A 14,051-nucleotide genomic window follows, 5' to 3' on the forward strand; every position below is an offset into this window, starting at 1 on the left:
ACCCAGCAGGAATGTTCTGTATGCTCCCTGTCCTTCATTTAAGCTTGTCTGTGAAAGACAATAACTATTATTCATACGAACAGCTTCTCATATTGTTCTGACAGTTGTAATATTATTGTTTTCTTTTCTTTTAATTAAGGGGAAGCCTCTGTCTACAATAATGCCATAACTATAGTGGGGGTTAGCTCTCTGCTAGAGCTGTGTGCTAACATGTTAGCTAACATGTTGCGTCCAGTTATTATAACTGCCTGTTTCAAATTTAGCCTAACACACAGCACAGGTGGCGGGAAGAATAAATAGCAGGTACTTGCCCAAAGGCTCCTCAGCTACTGCTAGCTGTCACATCCCATAATGACCCGTTTGTTTTTCGTTTAACAGTTTGCATTTTCATAATAAGACTAAATAAATGTGTCACCGCAACTAGTTACCGCCACTTAATTAGGGCAGAACAAAGCAGAGCGCCAAAAGCGTAACGTTTCTCCCGCTCCACACATTAAAACCACAAACCTACCTGCTTGTTGCGTAACAACTGATTGGGAATGAGCTGGGCCGACGTTACGGTAGCTAGCCACCTTGTTTCGCCACTTTTCAGTACAAAATCCGGTACCAGGTGGGGGTGGATTACTTTGGGTTCGTTAGGTAACGGGTAGTTGCGCCAGATATAGGGGTAAATTAAGGTGAGCATGTTAGGCCCAAAATGGAGACTTGTTGGGGTTGAGAACCACAGTCCAGAAAGGATTCAGATCGCTTTTTGCGGCCATAGGCAACGGAGTTAGAATCTAAGGGCCCACGAACTTTGAAGGGACCCACAGAGACCAGCCAAATAAATCATGACATTATTAACACTAACTTATTCGATTTTACTAATTTATCTATGAAATAGTTAGAAATAGGAATAAATTACGCATTTCTTCTGCCTCTCCGGTCAGATTCCACCCCTCCTCCCGTTTGCTGCATGGTTCTGTCCGTCCACCTGGATCCTGCTGAGTGCGAGATAGTCATTTTGTCAAAGCAGCGATGTCTTTGCGGTACACGAAGCGCAAATCCAGCCATCAGAAACGAAAAGAAAGGTTTAACAAAACAGAGAAGAATGGCCCACAATACATTTCACATTATTTAAAAGGTTTCTTTATTCAGAGCTTCCTTTGCAGTATAATGTTAGCGCTACTTTGCCTACACTCTATGTACTGTCCTCGTGTACTTTCATCTGCCAGCGAAGAGAATAAAACATGACCACAAAAGGCGTTCGTTCTCGCATTATATTACAATTTGTAGAACACGAGCTTCTACCGTTTCTCCTTCTTACTGCTGAAACTAGCTTACAAACGGAAAAATACGTCCAAGGTGTGCTATTTGACGAGATCGGTAAGAGCGCTCACTCGAACTACTTACCAGGATCCAAATACAGAGCTCTCACTCTGACAGGTTTCCAGAATCAATATTCTAACACCAGCATACGTTTTTCTTCACTATTAAACGTGAAATGTAATTTTGACTGAATATCCATACGTTCTTCTCAAAACCCAAAAAGTAATCCAGTTAGATTCAAACAAGCAACCTTGATACTACCAGCATCACGCTCTAAATAACTGCGCCAACATGCTAAAATAACCACTAGTGGTCAGTACTATTTCTAAATTGTAGGGCCCAACCTCAGATTTTTTTTATAGGGCCCGTAATTGCTAGCGGGGCCCTTGGATACTGTAGTTACTGTACTACAGGTACCATAGTAGAGATACTGTATGTAGTATAATAACTGTAAGTACTACAGTAGTTAGTGTAGGTGTAACCGATGACGCTTTGTTATTAAGTATTTGTTACAGACACAACAAATTGGACGTGGCACAATCACCTGAGCCCAAAGTCCATAGTGGTAGCTCAAAGGTTCTGTTTTCACAATAGGAACCAGTCATTACAGAGTATATAGAAGAATTATGCAAACTCACTCAGTTTCACAAACTTGGTGGTGTACTTTCAGATGCACTTCGTGATCGACTGGTCTGTGGAATGCATAGGCAGAGTACGCAATGTTGTAATATCACTGGAGACTGCAGACTAGAGATTTGCTGGATCTACAAAGGAAGAGTGTGAAGAGTGGCCTACACAAAATGTCAAGGAGTGATAAAACGTGCTGCAGGTGTGGCAAGACCAAGATGCAAATGGCCGTTGGTTTAAAGATAAACCAACAGAAGTGCCTGGATTTATTGCAGAAAATGCAATAAATCCAGGCACATAGAAAGGGTCTGCAAACAAAAGTCAGCAATTCAACCGCCCCCCCGAAAGACAAAACACAGCAGGATAGGAAGATTAAATACAATGTTAAACAAGCAACATGTTTCTAAAAGTGTAAGTGATTTAGAAACAGAGTGACACAAGGGAACTTCCTTGCTTAAAGCTACACAACATCACTGAAGATGAAGGCAGAGAGGTCATCTGGCTGACTCCAAAAGTGTCTGGTGAAGCACTAAAAATAGACCTAGACACAGGATCAGCAGTGTCTGTCATCTCAAGAGCTCACTATAAACGGCTGTTCCTCAAGACAGCAAGACTTTTAAAAACAAGAGTGCGACTTAGGACCCACACAGGTGAGGAAGTACAACCAGATGGGAACTGAAGGTGGAAGTGGCATATAGCTCTGCGCATGTCACCTGCAAACTGCAGCTGCTCATATAGTGCTACAGAGAGGCAGTCACAAATCTTTTAAAAACTCAAGAGAAGGTCTTTGAGAACACTATTGGTACAGTTAAGGGCATAAAGGCTAGAATTGATTGGGAGGAAAATGCAACACCCAAATTCCATAAGGCCCGTCCTGTACCGTATGCTCTGCGGCCAAAGGTGGAAGCTGAACTCTAGAACCTAGTGGAGCAGGGAGTCTTGTCGAAGGTTGAACGGAGTGAATGGACCACACCCATGTCATCGAGAAAGGACAAGCTGAAGCTGTACGCATCTGTGGTGATTTCAAGGTAAGCGTCAACTGTCAATCTGTTGAGAACCTTGTTGAGGAGAGGTGAGAACCTGCTTAATGGAGCTACTGTACCAAACTGTGAGTATTTTTTCAAACAGTGCCTGTGGAATAAAGTTTTATAGACCCGGAAAGGCGTTGGATTGTTCTTTCATTAAAACACAGAGTAGCACCACACGGCAGAGTAGAGGAAGTGAAGCAGCAGACCTGCTACATACAGTAAGTACTGTAGTCAGTATAGTAGTAGTAGTTACTGGTTAGTGTGCTGTAGGTTGTATAGTTACAGTATAGGTACTAGTTAGTGTTACTGTAGTTACTGAGTACTGCACTGTACAGCAGGTACTACAGTATAGTTACTAAAGATACTGTAGGTACTTTGATGTGTGTACTCGTGCTACTGTAGTTATTCTACAGTAGTTACTTCAGTTATTGGACTGTAGTTACGACAGTAACAAGACTTGTCCATACTATAGTTGATGACAGGCTTCATAGAATGCAGCCATTAAATCCTTATCCCTGGTCTTTGTGTTGACTGAAGCCTGTCAGCCAGAATGTTAACTGGCCAGTGTTTATAGTCTTGGAAGCAGGTTTCAGTGAGAAAAAGGTCAGAAAACGCAGCTCACATTTATTGACTGTTGACTGGGAAGAAGCAAACATTTGGCACAAAGACAGAGCTGGTTTCACAGAGTTGTCAACATCGACCAAACTAAAGCTTGTGTCCGTCATTCGTTCCACAAGCAGCAGCACATTTGAGCCACTACAGTCACTGGCTTATCACAAGGCAACGGAGACAAGGCTCGCTGAAGGTAAGGGATTATTAAAGGAAGCAATCTTTATGTCTTCTAAGATAATTTACTGAAAAAAACTCTAACTACTCTAAACATTTGTAATTATTCAGATAAAAGCCAAACCAAACCCAGTGTTACCATGTGCAATATTAACTATTAATATCCTTTAATCACAGGGTCTGGTAATGGGCTACTTTGGAATTTTAGCTACTATAATAACATTGTAATTTTATTTTATTCTAATTAATATTGTCTGTTGACTTGGGGATTAAAGGGGAGATATGAAGTCAGCAATCACCCAGAAGTCATTGCTAACTCGTTGCCTGAGTCTAACAGCTCTGTGTTGGCATAAAGGCTTCTGTCTTTTGTTAGACTTGCATCCCAACACTACCTTTCACCATAAGCACAGAAGCATTTGGCTCTGGACGCGTGTCTACGCTCAGTGATGTCTGTGGTGCACACATGGATTTCTGTTGACCTCGAGCTGCTGCAGACAGTTAAACATGAGACAACAAACACCAAACTTATCTTTCCACTCAACCAAACACTAACAGAGACCGGTTACACAGCAGTGTAAGGCAGGTCCAAGTCATAGATATCTCCGCTATAATCAACAGATTAGCGGTGACGGAGGGTCAGACAGTTTCATGGTTTTCTTTGTTTGTGCTAGAATTTAAGCAGTACATAAACATACACACAGCACACAGCTGAAATAATGGGCACTGTGCTTACTGTGAGAAGCAGGAATGATGGGGACCCAGGTTAGATGAAAGCAGAGCTGTCCCACCAAATCACCATTACTACATTTGATTGACTGTGTGAGACAGACTAGACTCTGCACCACCTGAAGAAAAGCAGCTGTGTACCATCATGTTGACTCAGCGGATTTTTCTCTGCTCCAGCTGCATTTAGCTATAGTTACTGAGCAGGAGGATCTAATGAATTATTATTATGTTTCAAGCAGCACTAACAGGTGCTTTCACGCATTCACTGTCCTGCTTCTCATATGACTGAGACCAGAGGTGGACCAAGCAACTACTGAAACAGTTCAACGCTCACCTCCCATTACTACACATTTATTACAGTTAGCAGCAGTTGGGTGGAACTATAAACCTATGAGGTGTTTTTAAAGTGAAGAGTGTTTTGATCATGTTGGTCGGACTTTAATGACAAGAAGACAAACAGAGAAGAACGAAACGCCAGACTGGCCTGACCTAAACCACCTGAACCATCAGTCCTGCTGGTTTCTTCATGTTTGTCATGAGCTGGTGATGTGCAGGTCTGACAGGTCTGGTTTCACCTCGTTTACAAGGTCTAAGCCGCCGGTCACCAAACACAAGACGTATAAAACAGATGGAGGCTATAGAATTAAAGGCAATTTGTGGAAGGCTGTGATTGGATGGATCGCACGGAGGAACTGATGTTCACACCTACAGACACATGGCGTCGGTCTCTGATCCACGTGGAGCTCTGTGTCACACTGACACGTTGTGTGTCTGCAGGCATGGACACTCCTTCAGCTGAGCTGGTTTCCTGTTGGACGGTTCGAAGCATGGCCGCTCGTGACATCTGTGTGTGAAAGTGTCTCGAAGCTGCTGACTGGTGAAGAGCAGTGTGTGTTCCGCTGGTCCGGGGCCTGCTGTTACAGCTGGGTGGGGCCCCGGCTGTGCAGGTCGCCGCCGCCAGGGGGCGTCGCAGTCACCAGGCTGCGCAGGTAGACGCAGGGGTTCCTCCTCCTTCCAGAGCCCGGAGCGGAGCTGGGCGCTGGGGGTGGGGGGGGCAGGTTGCCAGGGAGCCTCATGGGGGACATGAGCGGCTGCATCTCCTGCAATGCTCCGCCCTCCTCCTCTTCCTCCTCTTCCTCCTCCTTCCTCCTCCTGTTCTTCTCCGGGAAGCAGAACGAGCCCTGTGACACTCGGGCTCCTGCGGAGGAGGTGCTGCTTCCTATGCTGCCCGGTGGGGTATAGGAGACCGGACGGGGCCCCCCCAGTTTGGAGAGCACACTCACGCGGGGGTGGACGGGCTCGGGCGGGGCGGGCGGCGATGAGATGCTCTCTAAGGAGGAGATGCTCTGGTTCCAGGCCTGCTGGAGGTCCACGGGGATGATCTTGGTGGCCTCCACGGACACACAGGGAGGGGGGGAGCCCACGCCGCCCTTCCAGGGCAGGTGGCTGTCTCCACCGGTCGGGGACAGAGGGGCGGGGGACGGACTCTGACATCCATCCAGAGCTGCCGGAACTGAAGGAGGACACAAAGTTACAGTTACTGCTGCAGGTGTGGCTGTTTTAGCAGAAGCAGGAAGCCTCCAGCTGAAGCGGGCACGTGCCTGATTTGGGTCGCTGCTTGGGGGTCTCAACCTTTCGAGCCACAAAGGTGATGCCCACGTCCTCCTCCTTCTCGGGGTCAGAGTGGTCGGCCTTCTCCTCCTCAGAAGCCACAGGAGCAACCACTGGATCTGAAAACACGAACTCGACTCATCACTGCGGCGTCTCGCTTCGTGTGAGCTCTGAATCCAGCATCCAGGTGAAGCCAGACATGCTCAGGTTGTACAGCAGGTCGTGACCTCCTCTGTTCTAAAGCCATCCCATCTGTTCTGTCGCTCACCTTTGTCCTGCCAGCTGACATTGCGTCTGGGTTTGTCGCCGCCGTCCTCTTTGGCATCGGATCCTCTCCTCTGTCAACAGATGGACAGAATAAACAGGACAGACCTGCAGCTATAACATGTGTACTGTAACAGGGAACTTGGCATGTGGCTGGTTGATGGTCTGTAGGAAACGTATTACAGCCACACACCCGCTGAGGAAGCTCTAACAGAAAACTACATCCTGCAGTTGAGACCTACTTCTTGTTGCAGCCAAACACAGAACCAGAACAGAACAAAATCCACTTGCCTTCTTGAAGCTTCGCTCCTTCTTGTGTCGTTTGTACCGCGTGGATTTAAACGTCTCCATGCGGCTCTTCATGTTCCTTTGAAACACTTCCCGGTCCTGACGCTCCTTCTCCCCCAGAGGCATGAAATGGCGGCTGTAGTGGGACTGATACTGAACACGACGGCAGCATGGTCAGAACTCGCTGCCTGTTTAATTGCACATTCGCAGTCAGATGGTGCGAGTGTTGGAGCCTTACCCGTCTCCTGGGTTTGTACAGGTTCTCAGCAAGGACGTGATGCGTCTCTGTGTCCTCTTCCACTTTGGCTCCTGGGATGTTATCGATCACCTGCAGGTCCAGACACACACCGCTGCCATTCTCACGCCTGCAACAACACACAGCTCAGACTCACTGTTGGACCACGGAGGCCAGCGCAGTGACGGGTAACGACACGGAAGAACGAACAGGGTCACTGTCATTGTCCTCATGAAAAGCGCTGGTCTCACACTTTAGGTCATGTGACTCACAGGTAGTTCGTGACATTGGTGACTTCAGGGAACGAGGCTCTGCTTGCCATCGAGGGCAGAGAGAGTCTGGCTGAGGTCAGGACGTTCCCTCCCTGTACACACAGAGACAGGGGTCAGAGGTCAACAGTCCTCAGTGAGTTCTTCTGTGGCAGTTTCTTCCCTTGACACCACGTTTTTTTCATTTTTATTTCCCCTGTAGCAGTTTCCTCCTGACAGGCCATCCCCCCCCTCCCCCGTCTCCACCTGGTCGATGACACTGATGGCATCTCGGATGTTGATCTTCTGATAGGCCTCCCACAGCTCGCTCTTCCTGTACACCGACTTCCTCAGCAGCAGCTTACTCAGGTAGTTTTTATCAAACTGCTCCCACCTGAGACATAGACAGACAGACAGACGGAAAGAGAGAGACAGACAGAGATGGAGACAGAGATAGAGAGAGAGAGACATACGGAGATGAAGAGAGAGACAGACAGAGGAGAGACAGTTGTTCAGTTAGTTTCAAGGACACTTTGTCCACAGAGAAAGTTTTTAATTTAGTTAATTTATAACAGTTTTGGGGGAATTTATACTTATTTCTGTTTACATTTTATCAGCATCAGAGGTGTCACTTTGTTTCTATTTAGTCAGCCTAGGATTTTGTGAGCCAGCATTCTCTGTAGCGGTTTCCTGCTCTGTGACTTTAAGCAGCCTCTCAGACTTTTTGCTTTTCACTCATTTACAGAACCATCAGCAGACGCACATGGAGGTGCTGTAGGTGGCAGGAAGCGATTCTAGCAGAGCAGCGAGTGCTGAGTTGGACTGCAGTGTTTAATTGTGGTGTGTGTCGCCCCCTGTGGGCAATTTTCAGTCATTACAACAACTACCATAGGAAGTTATTGTGTTAGGCTCACTTGTCTCTCCAGTGGTGGTAACCTTGCAGCCCTGCGATGTCCTCCACTGCTGTCAGGATGTGGTCGAATGCCTAAAAATAAAAATAATAAAAATGGTGTCGTCACCACCTGCAGCAGGCTGGCCATGGCTGTGATGCTGTGGATGCGCTCACCCTCTCGTGGATCTCCTCATTGATGGTCGGCTTCCTGTTAGTGGAACGGGGAACTTTGAGCCAGTTCACCAAAGGTTTGATGGTCAGACCCTGAAACGGCAGAGGAATAAGCCGGAACAGGGAGCAAGCTGCAGACAGCACCTATTCCTGCATTCAGACTGGTCCAGCGTGAAAATGGGCACCACAGCTTTCATGCTACTGACCACAGCACACATGAGTGAACAACCTATTGTTTGTTCAGGGAAGACAGGTCTTACACAGCCTGAAGAACAGCCCTGGTTCTGGTCCAGGTCCTGCAGGGTCACCTTTAATCAGATGTAACTAACAGTAGCAGCAGTAAGAGCGGCGTTAACCTGATTTCCTGGAACCTGTAATAAAGAGCTGCAGCTCTGCAGCCCGGCTCTGTGGCTCAGCCGGGTCCAACATATCAAGGCTGTTAGAACTCCCACCCATCTGAGTACAGAGATAAAACAAGGGCACTTACTGTCAGACACAGTCCAGTTCATTAAACCCTGGGACACTGACCATGGTGATGGTACCACAGCTGCTAAACATCAGCCAGTGACAACACTGGCAGCAACAAACTCAAAGGACCAGTTCTAGTTTGGTTCCAGGGTTTAGCATCTGGTCCACTGTACTGCCTTCAGTTGTTCAGTATTTGATGTGGCCACAGCTCCTATTTTTCACAGCGTTGAGACAGATACATATTTATGTATTCTTTATTGATTGCATTGTGCTGGGGGGCTGTCCAGGACATTGCTCCGCCCGTGGAGCTAGTGTGATCCTCAGAGGATTCCTCCTCCGTCTTCCATCATCACTCTTCGACATGTTTCGATCATCTGTCCTCCTGCTCATTGACCTGTTCCCTCTTAAAGGCAACACAACCTGTCCAAACCAACCCAAACTGAGCCGAAGTGGAAACATGGTGACGTCAGGAGTTCTCTTCCGCTTCCTGTTTGATTCATACCTATATTGGGATGAGTCATTACCGTCCAGATCACTGCAGACTCAGATGGAACTGAGCTCATCAGCTGTTTCATCCTTCTCTAAAACATCAGCATCAAGGCAGCTGAAATATTAACACACTGATCTCACTTTCCAACAAATAGTCATGTCTGCCACTGTGTGTATTTATAATGGAACGAAACCGTCCTCACAGACCGGAACCATCTTCAGACCAGAACTATTCTGAGACCTGAATCAGCCTCAGACCTGAACCATCAATTAGCATAATAATAAAACACACATCTAGTCCCACTTGTCTTGATCTTTTCCAGTCAGAACATACTGACTATTTACTATGATGCTGAACCCACAACCATAACCCATGATGCTGTGCCCTGAGCACGTCTGGTTGAGCTGTTTTTACCTGAAACATGACGGTGAAGAAGACGACCACAATCGTCGTGGCAACAAAGTAATCCTTGGCTTTGACCTGTTCGCCGTCCAGCAGCACCACCAGAGCAAAGGCCACGGCTCCTCGCAGCCCACCGTACGACATCACCACCTGGTCGATCTTGTCCAGTGGGACCAGACGGAAGCGGTTCAGGACCCAGGTCTGACCAATCACACCTAGAGCACAGGGGTCATAAAAGGTCAGTAAGATGATGTAATGTAGAATTAGATGTTGTTAAATCACAGGAGCTGAGTCATTAGCATGCAGGTTTTTCCTCTGTCTCCGATCACAGTGATGTTTTCAGCTGCTTAATAATCACAAACTCTGACCTGTGAAGCTAAACCATCAGATGTAGAAGCTGCAGCGCTGCATCAGCTGTTTAATTAAGACACTTACAACCTTATTAAAGACTGACCCATGGCTCTGAAGATGAAGATGAAGACGAGGGTGCAGGACACCAGACCCGTGTCCCAGGCCCACTTGGATTTGTCCACAGCTGAGATGCCCAGGAAGATGAAGATGATGGTCTCAGCGATACTGGCCAGAGTCTTCATCGTGTACTTCACCGTGGTCCGAGACTTCTGGGAAATGTTGGCCTCCACATATTTATTGGCCCCAATGCCACAGAAGGTCATACTAAGAACAGAGGGCAACAACCAGGAAACATTTACTGAGGCATAGTCTGTGCTGCCTCCACAGGTCCATATAAAGACATAGAGTTTGACTGGACATGGTTCTGGTTCCACTGGCCGGACACACTTACGACAGAATAGCAGACAGGGAGAAGAGCTCGGCGGTCAGATAGGCCAGGTAGACAAGCAGGAAGACGAAGAGCGGCTCAATGATCCGAACCTTCTTAGTGAAACGAGTAATGAAGCCCAGGATGACGGCAAACACCAGACCCACCAGAGTCCCCCCGATGCTGACGATGAGGAAGGACGCTGCGGGTGAGGAGGAGGGGGGAGTGAGAGACGAGTCCAGGTAGAGTGAACTGTGACCAGTTCTGCTCCACTCACCGACTCCTTTAAAGTAATCTGCTGTCAGCACGTTGGCTGCTCCCACTTCCACGAAGGAGATGTAGACTTTATATAGAACCTGCACGACACCACAAACTAGTCAATTGACGCTTTCAGAAGAACCGCTGACCATAACAGAACAGCTCAGTGAGTTGTGCTGCCTTCCACGAACAGTGACGTTGTAGTTTTTCACTCTGAAGTAACATTGCACTGTACAGAGGTATGTTGCTGCAGTAACCCCCGGGTCACGGGAGCCACATCCCACACTGGTTGATGGGATTAGCTCATATTCTGACGATTAGCTGCTGCGGATTAGAACGCTGCCGTTAATCTGCTCACACTCTGCTGTGTGACACCACGCTATGGAGCCGGCGCAAAGGTCTGAGCTTTAGAGGAACATCCAGCTGTGGCCCTGCTGCTCAGGTTTAGGCCAACCTCTGCTCTGCTAACTTACAATGAGACACTGGCGCAGCACCAGAAACAGTTCAAAACATGCCGCAAAGCGTCACTGTGTCTGTGAAAAACATCACAGATCAAGCAGAAGCTGATGAGACGGCAGAGACCAGAACATCTACATAGTCAAGACTGATGAGAACACAAAGGGAACAACATCAAGTGTGTGATGAGCTGTTGCCATGGCAACACGTGTTCGCGTCTCACCACGGTGACAGCATCGTTCAACAGGGACTCCCCGAAAACGATGATGAAGAGCGTGTCGTTGACATGAACCTCCTCGAACACAGCCAGCACCGCCACCGGGTCCACGGCGGAGATCAGCGCCCCGAAAAGCAGGAAGTCCATCAGGTCGGCCTGCACGCGCTCATCTGCACACACAGACAACAGGCACCAGGTTCTGTCTTGGTACCACACAGGTTCATGAGCATCAGTGACTGACCTATGACCCCCAGCAGTTTGGCGGTGTACAAGCAGAACCCAGTGCAGAAGGCGTTCCACAGCGTTCCCACCACGGCATACGTCAGGATGGCCCCCAGGTTGTCAAAGAAGAGCCGGGCCGGCATGAAGTATCCGGCATCGCCCACGATGGTCGGCAGCAGGAAGAGGAAAAAGAGGGCGGGCTCTAGCTGGTACAACTGCTTCTTATTGGCTATGAGGACGATCCCGCCTAGAACCAGACCCAGGAGGATCAGCATGCAGCTCTCTGGGACGACTGTGGTGAAGCGCTGAGAGAAGTGGAACACTGTAGAAGAGGACAGTGGGTCAGAATCCAGCGGACACAGACAACTCCAAAACCGGTTTATCTGCACCGTGGACCTGAACCTGGACAGCTATTTATAAGGAGTGGCTGGGTCCTGTAAATGAAATGTCAGTTTGAATGTGTCTGGAGGGGAACTAGAACCATGCAACTGAACTATTTAAGCCTCATATCCTGACTGAAAATGGGAAAAACACTGATCACATGTTGAAATTGAGGCATGAATTTAAAGGATCTTCTTTTTTTCGGGCCATCAATCAGAACCCTTCACCCTCCTGGTCCATGCATGTGTGTTATAGAACCAACTCACCATCCAACACTGATAGCTACAGTATCTGTACAGCAGTCAGAACCAGATGTAGAACGTAGAACACACACACACACCCACACACACCCACACACCCCCACACACACACACACACACGAGTGAGGACGAAACACATCAAAGCCTCAGCTAGTGCGTGTGAGCTGCAGACCAGCACACAGAACAGTCTGGTTCTGTTTGATTGTTACGTTTGACTGGGTTCTGAGTTTTACCAGTAAACAGACCTTCTTCTCATTGACGGGTCTGAAGACAGAAATCAATATGGAAAAGCACATTTCAATCCATTAGAGTCACTGGAAGGCGTGAAAAAGGATCCTGTCGCTGTTCTGATTGGACAGAACCAGTGTCCGATCAAGAGGATTGGGATTATAATTTATTTTATGTGCTTTAACAGCACAACCGTAGAAAAACTCTCAAATCTAAACTAGAAAATGAAACTAGAAAATCTCAACATAATGTTTTTAGGATTAAAAGTTTTTCAAAAAAAGGAAAAAAAACTAAAACTCTTCAAAAGGATCTGATCCGATAACCTGTCAGGTTCTGAGTCTGCTTTAGAGCCTGATTCCTGTTTTCTCAGTTAGACTAGAATGAAATGCTGTGACCACGACCCGAACACAGATCCTGTGTGAAGATCAACTCCATCGACCCAAACACGCACAGAACACGTGGAGAAGTGAGACTGGAGGTTTGTGTCTAGAACAGAACCTGGAGCACTTTCATGCTCATCCACAGGTTGCAGTAAACACAAACGGGCCCAGCTGAACCTCCCACTCACCAGACGGGCTGCAACACCAACGCTGAGAACAGTCAGCAGCTCAACGTGAAACCAGCACAACAGAACTCGGTTCTGCTTCCTTACGCCTCCAACTAATGTATCCGAACCAGCTCTATCTAAACAATCCACATCATGAAGCCTGTGGTCCATGACACTGACCAGGACCGACCTATGGGTGAAAAACAGACATCATTTTGTTTCCTGTGTACGGGTCAGAACTCAGCTGGCCTGTCCAGTGTCTAATAAAACTGTACCTGACACGACATAACGCGACCCAGTCAGCCGGTTCTGACAGGTGCCTGACCTTGGGCTATAACAGTAATATGCTCACGGCAGGGTTCTGGATCCACCTGGGGTTCTGTGGTAGCTGATGTCTGGAGCAGTACCACTACACTGGCCGGTCGTACACTCACAGATCTTGGCCACGCTGGCCACCAGGAGCCAGATGGCGATGATGTAAGGAGTCTGGACGTAGCTCCACTCCCACTGGACCACTCGGTACCCGCCGCCGTGATGATGATGCTCCTCCTCCTCCTGTCCTGGACCGGCCGGTTCCTCCGCCGCGGACCTGGCCAAAGTTACACCGGGGGCGCCGTATTCCGCCGCGGGCTGCGGGGGGAGGAGGAGCGTCGGGGCGGAGGAGGAGGCGGGGACCGGCGTGGAGAAGCCGAGCCCCGGCCCGCGGAGCGGCTCAGCACCGGTCGCCGTCAGGTCGGTACCGGCGTTCGGCGGCAGCAGCAGCAGCAGCAGCAGCAGCATCAGACCGAGCGGCAGCATCTTCCTCCCGGAGCTCAGCGGGCCCGCATCGTCTGGACTTATATACACAGACACAGCCACCAGCTCCGGCAAGACAGGAGGAGGGGACACCGGAGCCGGACATGTGACCCGCCCAGTTCGCTTTAAAGAGACGCACACCCTGCAGCTTCTCCGGACCCGGGGTCCAGGACCAGTCTGAGGTGGCTCAGGTAGTGGGATACTCGGATCATTTAGTTCAGGAACAGTACAATGGCTGATTACTGCATTGAAATTCGAGTAACACAACTGTGTTGAAATAACGTGAAGAATAAACATGCACCAAATAGTTTGAATGTTCTGGTTTTAATGTTGCAGTAATGAAATAGACCCATCTTCAGGTTCTT

At 48.3% G+C, this 14,051-nt stretch overlaps 2 protein-coding genes across 2 annotated transcripts in view; both read right to left on the bottom strand.

Annotated features, from left to right (window-relative positions):
- Nucleotides 1-833, bottom strand: part of plekhg4 (pleckstrin homology domain containing, family G (with RhoGef domain) member 4) — a 37,544-nt gene extending 36,711 nt beyond the window's left edge. The window contains exon 1 of the mRNA XM_055507254.1: nt 512-833. Within this exon, the coding sequence (XP_055363229.1) occupies nt 512-685 (174 nt within the window). The 5' untranslated portion in view covers nt 686-833. The remainder of the gene's footprint in view (nt 1-511) is intronic.
- Nucleotides 834-3,567: 2,734 nt separating this feature from the next.
- On the bottom strand, nt 3,568-13,791 carry slc9a5 (solute carrier family 9 member A5). The gene is made up of 16 exons (XM_029143553.3): nt 13,326-13,791; nt 11,495-11,797; nt 11,260-11,423; nt 10,600-10,678; nt 10,347-10,524; nt 9,999-10,219; nt 9,557-9,759; nt 8,188-8,277; nt 8,036-8,106; nt 7,389-7,515; nt 7,146-7,237; nt 6,877-7,003; nt 6,642-6,791; nt 6,355-6,424; nt 6,077-6,205; nt 3,568-5,988 (listed from the first exon to the last, which is right to left on the bottom strand). Exons 1-16 carry the CDS (start codon nt 13,687-13,689, stop codon nt 5,393-5,395), a joined length of 2,964 nt encoding a protein of 987 aa, XP_028999386.2. The 5' UTR covers nt 13,690-13,791; the 3' UTR covers nt 3,568-5,392.
- Nucleotides 13,792-14,051: the final 260 nt, after the last annotated feature.

This window comes from Betta splendens, chromosome 3, assembly GCF_900634795.4.
Source record: "Betta splendens chromosome 3, fBetSpl5.4, whole genome shotgun sequence".
Taxonomy (NCBI): domain Eukaryota; kingdom Metazoa; phylum Chordata; class Actinopteri; order Anabantiformes; family Osphronemidae; genus Betta; species Betta splendens.

Excerpts from the sequence above, each read along its gene's own strand:
- slc9a5 (XM_029143553.3), bottom strand. The coding sequence starts at position 13,689 with ATGCTGCCGCTCGGTCTGATGCTGCTGCTGCTGCTGCTGCTGCTGCCG. Across the intron at positions 9,760-9,998 it reads CTTCATCTTCAGAGCCATGG|GTGTGATTGGTCAGACCTGG; the intron begins GTCAGTCTTTAA and ends CCTGTGCTCTAG. Across the intron at positions 7,516-8,035 it reads TACCACCACTGGAGAGACAA|GTGGGAGCAGTTTGATAAAA; the intron begins GTGAGCCTAACA and ends TCTATGTCTCAG.